This window comes from Molothrus ater, unplaced genomic scaffold (genome assembly GCF_012460135.2).
Source record: "Molothrus ater isolate BHLD 08-10-18 breed brown headed cowbird unplaced genomic scaffold, BPBGC_Mater_1.1 matUn_MA280, whole genome shotgun sequence".
Classification (NCBI taxonomy): domain Eukaryota; kingdom Metazoa; phylum Chordata; class Aves; order Passeriformes; family Icteridae; genus Molothrus; species Molothrus ater.
The window spans coordinates 55291-66123 of NW_023416786.1; the positions used below are offsets into that span (position 1 = coordinate 55291).

Here is a 10833-nt window from a genome sequence, read left to right on the forward strand (position 1 = left end):
CCGCGAATGGACACGCCCCCTTTTTTGGCAGCCGCGCCCATTCCCTGTGGACCCCCAAAGTGCCGCGAGCCCCCCGGCCACGCCCCTTTTACGGGCCCCGAAACAGCCCTGGTTGGCCACGCCCACTCGCCCTCACGTACCACGCCTCTGATTGACCACGCCCCCTTTTGGTTGGGTGGTCACGCCCATCTGGGTTGGTCACGCCACGCCCCCTCTGGACCCCCGGGGGTCTTGGCTGGAGGACTCCGCCCGTTTTGGCCACGCCCATTTGTGGTCACGCCCTTCTGATAAGCCACGCCCACTAGCCCACTCCCAGTAACACCCAGTGCTCCCAGTAACCCCCAGTGACTCATCCCAGTGATCCCAGTGCCCTCCCAGTATCCTCCCAGTGCCCTCCCAGTATCCTCCCAGTGACTCATCCCAGTGCTCCCAGTAACCCCCCAGTGCTATTCCCAGTGCTCCCAGTAACACCCAGGGACTCATCCCAGTGCTCCCAGTAACACCCAGTGATTCATCTCAGTGCTCCCAGTACCCTCCCAGTATCCTCCCAGTACTCCCAGAGCCTTGCAATGCCATTCCCAGTGCTCCCAGTAGCACCCAGTGTTCCCAGTGCTCTCCCAGTAACCCCTCAGTACCTTCCCAGTACCCTCCCAGTCACTCCCAGTGCCCTTCCAGTGCCATTCCCAGTGCTCCCAGTGCTCCCAGCACCCTCCCAGTAAGGGCCCAGTGCTCTCAGTGCTCTCCCAGTAACCCCCAGTGACTCAACCCAGTGCTCCCAGTACCCTCCCAGTATCCTCCCAGTGTTCCCAGTGTTCCCAGTACCCTTCAAGTCACTCCCAGTGCCCTTCCAGTGCCATTCTCAGTGCTCCCAGTGCTCTCCCAGTACCCTCCCAGTAACCCCCAGTGACTCAACCCAGTGCTCCCAGTACGGGCCCAGTACCCTCCCAGTATTCCCAGTGCTCCCAGTACGGGCCCAGTGCTCTCAGTGCCCTCCCAGTAACCCCCAGTGACTCAACCCAGTGCTCCCAGTACCCTACCAGTGCTCTCCCAGTAACCCTCAGTGACTCAACCCAGTGCTCCCAGTGCCCTCCCAGTATTCCCAGTGCCCCCCTTTGCCCTTTGCCCTTTGCCCTTTGCCCTGTGCGCAGGCTCTGGAGCGCCGCTACGCGGCCGAGCGCCAGCAGGGGGCGCTGTCCCGGCAGTGCCGCTTCGAGTACGGCTGGGGCCTGGTGCGGAGCCGCTACCGGGAGGACACGGCCCGAGGGGTGGCGCTGCTCTCCGGTGAGGGGCGGGGCCAACACAGGGGGCGGGGCCTGCTCCGGTACCGGGAGGACACGGCCCGAGGGGTGGCGCTGCTCTCCGGTGAGGGGCGGGGCCAACACAGGGGGCGGGGCCTGCTCCGGTACCGGGAGGACACGGCCCGAGGGGTGGCGCTGCTCTCCGGTGAGGGGCGGGGCCAATACAGGGGGCGGGGCCTGCTCCGGTACCGGGGGACACGGCCCGAGGGGTGGGCGGGGCCTGCATGGGGGGAAAAAACGCAGAAAAAATTGGGAAAAATTTGGGAAAAAACACGGAAAATTTTGGGAAAAAAACAAGGGAAAATTTGGGGGAAAACGGAAAAATTTGGGAAAAAACACAGAAAAAATTGGGAATAAACACGGAACAATTTGGGGGCGGGGCCTGCTCTGGTACCCGGCGCACACGGCCCGCGGGGTGGGCGGGGCTTATCAGCTTTGGGGGCGTGGTGGTTGTGGGCGTGGCTAAAGGAGGGGCGTGGTCATGGCTGGGAGGAATATTTGAGGGTCCCTGGGGCAGTTTTGGGGTGACTCTTTGTGGTTTTGGGGTCCCTGGGGGCAGTTTTGGGGTGACTCTTTGTGGTTTCGGGGTCTCTGGGGGCAGTTTTGGGGTGACTTTTTGTGATTTTGGGGTCCCTGGGGGCAGTTTTAAGGTGACTCTGTGGTTTTGGGGTCCCTGGGGGTAGTTTTGGGGTGACTCTTTGTGGTTTTGGGGTCCCCAGAGCTGCTGCCCGAGACCCCCCCGGAGGAGCAGCGAGACGTCCTCTTCTACCTGGCCCTGGGCTACTACCGGCTCAAGGTGGGACACAGGGACACTGAGGGGACATTGGGGACACTGGGGGAAAATGGGGAACAATGGGAGAAATTGGGAACAATGGGACTGGGGACAGTGGGGACACTGAGGGGACATTGGGGGGATTGGGGACACTGGGGGAAAATGGGAAAAATGGGACTGGGGACGTCGAGGGGATGGGGGACATTGGGGATATTGGGGACACTGAGGGGACATTGGGGGGATTGGGGACATTGGGGACACTGAGGGGACATTGGGGACACTGGGGGATTGGGGGCAAAATGGGGAAAAATGGGAGAAATTGGGAAAAATGGGACTGGGGACACTGAGGGGATATTGGGGACACTGGGGGGACATTGGGGGGATTGGGGGCATTGGGGACACTGGGGGAAAACGGGGAACAATGGGAGAAATTGGGAAAAATGGGACTGGGGACATTGGGGGGACATTGGGGACACTGAGGGGACATTGGGGGAACATTGGGGACATTGGAGGGACTGGGGACATTGGGGGGATTTTGGGGACATTGGGGACACTGAGGAGACATTGGTGGAAAATGGGGAACAATGGGAGAAATTGGGAAAAATGGGACTGGGGACATTGGGACACTGAGGGGACATTGTGGAGGTTTTGGGGGATTTTGGGTCCGTTGGGGACACTGGGGACACAGATGGGTCATGGGGGGTGGCACAGGGTCTGTCCCCAATGTCCCCACGGGGGTGAGAGCTCCTGGCACACCTGGAATGGGAGGGGGGGGACAGAGAGGGGACACTCAGGTGACACTCAGGTGACACTCAGGTGACACACAGGTGACACAGGTGAAACTCAGGTGACAGGGAGGTGACACAGGTGACACACAGGTGACATGGGTGACACAGGTGACACAGGTGACACTCAGGTGACAGGGAGGTGACACAGGTGACACACAGGTGACACCCAGGTGACACAGGTGGCACAGGTGACCCTCAGGTGTCCCCCCAGGAGTACGAGCGCGCCCTGGAGCACCTGGAGCGCCTCCTGGCGGCCGAGCCGCAGAACGCGCAGGTGCTGAGGCTGCGGAGCCGCGTCCGGAGCCGCCTGAGGAGGGGTGAGGGGACAGGGGGGACACTGGGGACATTGGGGGGGTTGGGGACATTGGGAGGTGTGGGGGACATTGGGGGGATTGGGGACATTGCGGGCATTGGGAGGTGTGGGGGACATTGGGGACATTGGGGACATTGGGGGGATTGGGGACATTGGACTGATTTGGGACATTGGGGCCATTGGGAGGATTGGGGGTGTTGGGGACATTGTGGGGACATTTGGGGACATTGAGGGGGTTGGGGGGATGGGAGGCCCGTGGGGGGACATTGGGGACAGCAGGGGGACATTGGGGTCAATGGGGGATGGGGGACGTGGGGGGACACTGGGGGCATGGGTGGGACATTGGGGACATTGGGGACACAGGGACAGCCAGGGGACATTGGGGTGGGTTGGGGACGTTGGGGACGTTGTGGGGACATGGGAGGGAAGGGGGACATTGGGGAGACACGGGGACATTGCGGTGGCAGTGGGGACAGCAGGACAGCGGGGGGACATTGAGGACATTGGGGACATTGTGGGGACACTGGGGAGGTGCCAAAGCCCCCCCAGGTGCTGACATTGTCCCCTCTGTCCCCCCCCCCCCCATTGTCCCCATGGTCCCCCCCTCTGTCCCCCCTCCCAGACGGGCTGGTGGGCGCGGCCATCGTTGGGGGCGTGGTCATGGGCGTGGCCGGGCTGGTGGGCGTGGCCATCGCGCGCGCCCGACACTGACCACGCCCACACCCCTCCCCTCCCCGGGGGGGAAGGGGCGGGGCCTGCGCGGTGACGCCGCGGAGATTACGTCAGGGTGCTGCGGGGTGACGTCATGACTCGCGGTGACGTCAGAGACACCGCCCACCTTCCCACCCTCCCCCACCCTCCCCCAGTGCCTTGGGGACCCCCCCGGGTGTCCCCCAGCCCCTCCCCCACCCCGCACCGACCCCTCCCCTCCCTCCCCCCCCCCCCCCCCGATGTAAATAAACCTGATTGGGCTCCGAGAGTGACGTCACTGAGGGGGGCGGGGCTGGGATCCCCGAGGGACCCCAGGTGTCACCTGGGCACCCCCAATGTCACCTGAGGCCCCCCCAAAATGTCCCCAGGTGTCACTTGGGCCCCCCAAATGTCACCTGAGCCCCCTAAGTGTCCCCAGAGCCCCCCCAGGCGTCACCTGAGCTCCCCAACTGTCCCCAAAAGTCACCTGGACCCTCACGAGTGTCCCCATAGCCCCTCCAGAGCCCCCCAAGTGTCCCCAAATGTCACCTGAGTCCCCCCAATGTGACCTGAGCCCCCTCAGGGCCCCCCAAGTGTCCCCAAATGTCACTTGAGCCCCCCCAAATGTCACCTAGAGCCCTCCAAGTGTCCCCCATTGTCACCTGAGCCCCCCCCACTGTCACCAGACACCCCCCCAAGTGTCCCCCAAATGTCATTTGAGCCCCCCCCAAATGTCACCTAAGCTCCTCCAAGTGTCCCCCAAGTGTCCCCAGAGCCCCCTCAGGGGCCCCCCAAGTGTCACCAGGCCCCCCCCGCGGTTTTTGGGGTCCTTCCCCCCTCCCCCCCGTTTTGCGTCACAGGAAGGGGCCCGGGGGTGGGGGAGGGGCGGCGCGGGGGGGGTGTGGGGGAGGGGCAGGAAGGGGGGAGGGGCGGCCCGGACACACCTGGTTCCTTCCGGGGGGGAGGGGCGGGGGGGGAGGGGGGGGCAGCCCCCAAACCCCGGCCCCGCCCCAGCCCGAGTGACCAGCGCCGGACAGCAGCACAGACCAGTTAAACCAGACCAGTGAAACCAGTACAGACCAGTGAAACCAGTACAGACCAGTGAAACCAGTACAGACCAGTGAAACCAGCGCCGGACACCAGTACAGACCAGCACAGACCAGTGAAACCAGCGCCGGACAGCAGCACAGACCAGTGAAACCAGACCAGTGAAACCAGTACAGACCAGTTAAACCAGTACAGACCAGCACAGACCAGTGAAACCAGCGCCGGACAGCAGGACAGACCAGTGAAACCAGTACAGACCAGTGAAACCAGTACAGACCAGTACAGACCAGTGAAACCAGCGCCGGACACCAGCACAGACCAGTACAGACCAGTGAAACCAGCGCCGGACAGCAGCACAGACCAGTTAAACCAGTACAGACCAGTTAAACCAGCGCCGGACAGCAGCACAGACCAGTACAGACCAGTTAAACCAGTTAAACCAGCGCCGGACTGCGGGGACACCAGTGACATCCCGACAGGACACCAGTACAAACCAGTTAAACCAGCGCCGGACAGCAGCACAGACCAGTACAAACCAGTGCCGGACAGCAGGGACACCAGGACAAACCAGTTAAACCAGTGCCGGACTGCAGGGACACCAGTGCCACCAGTGACCAGCGCCACCAGTGACACCAGTGACACCAGTGCAAACCAGTGACACCAGTGACACCAGTGACCAGCGCCACCAGTGACCAGCGCCACCAGTGACCAGTGCCACCAGTGCAAACCAGTGACACCAGTGACACCAGTGACCAGCGCCACCAGTGACCAGCACCACCAGTGACCAGTGACCACCAGTGACAACCGGTGACCAGTGACCACCAGTGCCACCAGTGACCATCAGTGACCATCAGTGACCACCAGTGACAACCAGTGACCATCAGTGACCATCACCACCAGTGGCCAGTGCCACCAGTGCCACCAGTGACCAGCGGTGACCAGTGACCACCAGTGCCACCAGTGACCACCACCACCGGTGACCATCACCACCAGTGACAACCGGTGACCACCAGTGACCACCAGTGCTCATCACCACCAGTGCCACCACTGACCAGTGCCCATCGCCACCGGTGACCATCGCCACCGGTGACCACCACCAGTGCCACCAGTGACAACCAGTGCCCATCGCCACCGGTGACCAGTGACCATCACCACTGGTGCCCAGTGACCACCAGTGACCATCAGTGACCATCACCACCAGTGACAACTGGTGACCACCAGTGACCATCGCCACCAGTGACCACCACCAGTGCCACCAGTGACAACCAGTGCCCATCACCACCAGTGCCACCAGTGCCACCAGTGACCATCACCACCAGTGACCATCAGTGACCATCACCACTGGTGCCCAGTGACCACCAGTGACCATCAGTGACCATCACCACCAGTGACAACTGGTGACCACCAGTGACCATCACCACCAGTGCCACCAGTGACAACCAGTGACCATCACCACCAGTGACAACTGGTGACCACCAGTGACCATCACCACCAGTGCCACCAGTGACCACCAGTGCCACCAGTGACCATCAGTGCCACCAGTGCCCACCAGTGACCATCGCCACCAGTGCCACCAGTGCCACCAGTGACCACCAGTGACCATCAGTGCCACCAGTGCCCACCAGTGACCATCGCCACCAGTGACCAGTGACCATCACCACCAGTGCCACCAGTGACCATCAGTGACAACCGGTGACCACCAGTGACCAGTGACCATCGCCACCAGTGCCACCAGTGACCATCAGTGCCACCAGTACCCACCAGTGACCATCGCCACCAGTGACCAGTGCCCATCACCACCAGTGTCCCCGGTGTCCGCGGCGTCCCCGATGGCACCCGGGGGCTGTCCCCAGGCCCCGGTGGCCGCGCTGGCCGCGGTGGCCCTGGCGGTGGCCGGCTGGGGGCTCCTGGTGGCCGCGGTGGCCGCGGGGGTGTGGGGCATGGGCGGGGGCCAGACCAGCGCTGTCACCGCTGTCATCGTCACCCGCGGGCTCTGGGCCGACTGCGGCACCGACGCCAGCGGGGTCATGTCCTGCGTGCCACTGCTGTCACTGGTCACCCTGCCCGGTACGGGGACACTGGGGACAGCGGGGGACATTGGGGACATTGGGGGGGTTGGGGAGGTTGGGGGGGTTGGGGACAGTGGGAGGACTGGGGGCATTGGGGACATTGGGGACATTGGGGACGTTGGGGACGTTGGGGACATTGGGGGGGTTGGGGACATTGGGGGGGTTGGGGACATTGGGGACATTGGGGACACTGGGGACATGGGGGACAGCGGGGTCATGTCCTGTGTGCCACTGCTGTCACTGGTCACCCTGCCCGGTACGGGGACACTGGGGACAGTGGGGGACAGGGTGGGGGACACTGGGGACATTGGGGACATTGGGGACATTGGGAGGATTAGGGGAGATTGGGGGATTGGGGGGTTTGGGGACATTGGGGACATCAAGGAGGGGACAGAGAGCAAAGGACGGGGGAGGACGGGGGGACATTAAGATATTTGGGGACATTGGGGACATTGGGGACATTGGGGGATTGGGGACATTATGGACATTGGGAGGATTGGGGGGATTGGGGACATTTGGGACATTGGGGACATTGGGGGGATTGGGGACATTGGGGACAGGGGGGACATTGGGGATTGGGGACATTGGGGACATCAGGGAGGGGAGAAAGAGCAGAGAACAGGAGGGGACACAGGGACATTGTGGGTTGGGGACATTGGGGACACTGAGGTATTGGGGGGACACTGGAGATGGGGGGATTGGGACATTGAGGGACTGGGGACACACTGGGGACATTGAGGAGCCGTGGGGGGACATGGGGACATCAGGGAGGGGACAGAGAGCAAAGGACGGGGGGGGGGGGGGGACAGGGGGGACATCGGGGACATTGGGGGGACATGGGGGACATTGGGGGACATTGGGGGGACAGGGGGGACATCGGGGACATTGGGGGGACATGGGGGACATTGGGGGACATTGGGGGGACAGGGGGGACATCGGGGACATTGGGGGGGACATTGGGGACATCAGGCAGGGGCAGAGAGCCGAGCCCAGGACGGGACGGGGAGGGGACATTGGGGACATTGGGGACAAGGGGACGTCAGCAGCAGGATGGGGACAGGGTCAGGAGCGGGGGGGGACAGGAAGGACAGGGGGACATTGGGGACATCAGGACGTCAGTGAGGGGACAGGGATGGGGACAGGAAGGGACAGGGAGGGGACAGCGAGGGACACGGGGACATTGGGGGGAGGGGGGACACAGGGGGGACATTGGGGGGACTTCGGGGGGACAGTGGGGGGACATTGGGGACAGCGGGGACAGTGGGGGACATTGGGGACATTGGGGGACATCGGGGACATTGGGGACATTCGGGACAGTGGGGGGACATTGGGGGGACATTGGGGACATTGGGGACAAGGGGGGACATTGGGGGGACATTGGGGGCGTTGGGGACAGTGGGGGGACATCGGGGGGACATCAGAGACAAGGGGGGCGTGGGGGACATTGGGGACACTGAGGTGACCTTGGGGTGACCTTGGGGGTGACATTGGAGGGGGGACACTGGGGACATTGGGATATTGGGGACATTGAGGTGACCTTGGGGTGACCTTGAAGGGGGGACATTGGGGACACTGGAGGGGACATTGGGGACATTGGAGACAAGGGGGGCATGGGGGACAGTGGGGACATGGGGGTGACCTTGGGAACATTGGGGGGGTGTGGGACATTGGGGACATTGGGGTGACCTTGAGGTGACCTTGGGGGACATTGGGGACGTTGGGGACATTGGGGGACACTGGGGGGGGGGACATTGGGGTGACCTTGGGGTGACCTTGGGGACATTGGGGGCACCTGGGGGTGACATTGAGGGGTGACTTGGGGGGGGGGTTGGGGGGAATTTGGGGCATTTTTCGGGGGATTTTGGGGTAGATTTTTGGGGACATTTTGGGTAATTTTGGGGCTGTTTTTTGGGATATTTTCGGGATATTTTAGGGTTTTTTGGGGTTATTTTTGGGGTTATTTTGAGTTATTTTGGGGCCGTTTTTCGGGATATTTTGGGTTGTTTTGGAGCAGATTTTTGGGATAATTTTGAGATATTTTGGGTAATTTTGGGGCTGTTTTTGGGGTATTTTTGGGATAATTTAGGTTATTTTGGGGTTATTTTGGGGGTTATTTTGAGTTATTTTGGGGCTGTTTTTTGGGATATTTTTGGGATATTTTGGGTTATTTTGTAGCAGATTTTTGGGATAATTTTGAGATTTTTTGGGTAATTTTCAGGATTTTTTGGGTAATTTCAGGATATTTTTGGGATATTTTAGGGTTATTTTGGAGCAGATTTTTGGGATATTTTTGGGATATTCTGGGGGCTGTATTTAGGGTATTTTGGGGATATTTTTGGGGTGATTTGGGGCTATTTTGGGGCTATTTTGAGGCAGATTTTTAGGATATTTTGGGGTTGTTTTTTAAGGTTATTTTGGAGTTATTTTGGGGCTGTTTTTCGGGATATTTTGGGGATATTTTTAGGGCTATTTTGGGATAATTTTAGGATAGTTTAGAGATATTTTATGGATAATTTTAGGGATATTTTGAGGCTGGTTTAGGAATATCTTAGGTCTATTTTTAGGATATTTTCGGGCTATTTTGGGGCTATTTTGGGGCTATTTTGGGGCGGTTTTGGGGCGGGTTTGGGGCGGTTTTTGGGGTGATTTGGGGCGGTTTTGGTGCCCCTAACCCCATTTTCCCCTGCTCTCCCCAGGGTACCTGCACAGCAGCCGGGCCCTGGGGATATTTTGAATTATTTTGGATTATTTTGGATTATTTTAGGTCTATTTTTAGGGATATTTTGGGGCTATTTTGGGGCTATTTTGGGGTGGTTTTGGGGCTATTTTGGGGCGGTTTTGGGGCGGTTTTTGGGGTGATTTGGGGCGGTTTTGGTGCCCCTAACCCCATTTTCCTGCTCTCCCCAGGGTACCTGCACGGCAGCCGGGCCCTGGGGATATTTTGGATTATTTTGGATTATTTTGGATTATTTTAGGTCTATTTTTAGGGATATTTTAGGGCTATTTTGGGGCTATTTTGTGGCTATTTTGGGGCGGTTTTTGGGGTGATTTGGGGCGGTTTTGGTGCCCCTAACCCCATTTTCCTGCTCTCCCCAGGGTACCTGCACGGCAGCCGGGCCCTGGGATATTTTGGATTATTTTAGGTGTATTTTTAGGGATATTTTGGGGCTATTTTGGGGCGGTTTTGGGGCTATTTTGGGGCGGTTTTTGGGGTTAATTTGGGGCTATTTTGGGGCGGTTTTGGGGCGGTTTTTGGGGTGATTTGGGGCGGTTTTGGTGCCCCTAACCCATTTTCCTGCTCTCCCCAGGGTACCTGCACGGCAGCCGGGCCCTGGGGATATTTTGAATTATTTTAGGTCTATTTTTAGGTCTATTTTTAGGGATATTTTGGGGCTATTTTGGGGCGGTTTTTGGGGTGATTTGGGGCGGTTTTGGGGTGGTTTTTGGGGCTGTTTTGGGGCGGTTTTGGGGCGGTTTTGGGGCGGTTTTGGGGCGGTTTTGGGGCGGTTTTTGGGGTGATTTGGGGCGGTTTTGGTGCCTCTAACCCCATTTTCCTGCTGTCCCCAGGGTACCTGCACGGCAGCCGGGCCCTGGCGGTGCTGGGGGCGGCCCTGGGGGCCCTGGGGGGGCTCCTGGGGCGTTCGCGGGACCCCGGAGGGGCCCCCGGGCAGCGGGGGGGGCGCTGCTGCTGCTGGCAGGTGGGGGCGGGGCTAAGGGGGCGGGGCTAAAGGTGGGGAGGGGCTAAAAAGGGGAGGGGCTAAAGGGGGATGGGTTAAAGAGGGGAGGGGCTAAAGGGGGAGGGGTTAAAGGGGAGGGGTTAAGAGGGGCGGGGCTTTAGGGGGAGGAGGTAAAGGGG

At 60.3% G+C, this 10833-nt stretch overlaps 3 protein-coding genes across 3 annotated transcripts in view; all 3 read left to right on the forward strand.

Annotated features, from left to right (window-relative positions):
* Positions 1 to 305, forward strand: part of LOC118701381 (mitochondrial fission 1 protein) — a 4100-nt gene extending 3795 nt beyond the window's left edge. The window contains exons 5-6 of the mRNA XM_054518469.1: positions 32 to 170; positions 293 to 305. Coding sequence (XP_054374444.1) covers positions 32 to 170; positions 293 to 305 — 152 coding nt within the window. The remainder of the gene's footprint in view (positions 1 to 31; positions 171 to 292) is intronic.
* A 759-nt stretch (positions 306 to 1064) lies between these two features.
* LOC118701382 (mitochondrial fission 1 protein-like) lies at positions 1065 to 4148 on the forward strand (the record flags this gene model as incomplete). Its single annotated transcript, XM_054518470.1, has 4 exons — positions 1065 to 1281; positions 2018 to 2094; positions 3070 to 3175; positions 3794 to 4148. Coding segments are annotated over 4 exons (489 nt in total), but the record flags the coding sequence as incomplete, so codon positions are not given.
* Positions 4149 to 4823: 675 nt separating this feature from the next.
* Positions 4824 to 10675, forward strand: LOC118701385 (claudin-7-like; the record flags this gene model as incomplete). The annotated part of the gene is made up of 2 exons (XM_054518471.1): positions 4824 to 6975; positions 10545 to 10675. Coding segments are annotated over exons 1-2 (369 nt in total), but the record flags the coding sequence as incomplete, so codon positions are not given.
* Between the last annotated feature and the right edge of the window lie 158 nt (positions 10676 to 10833).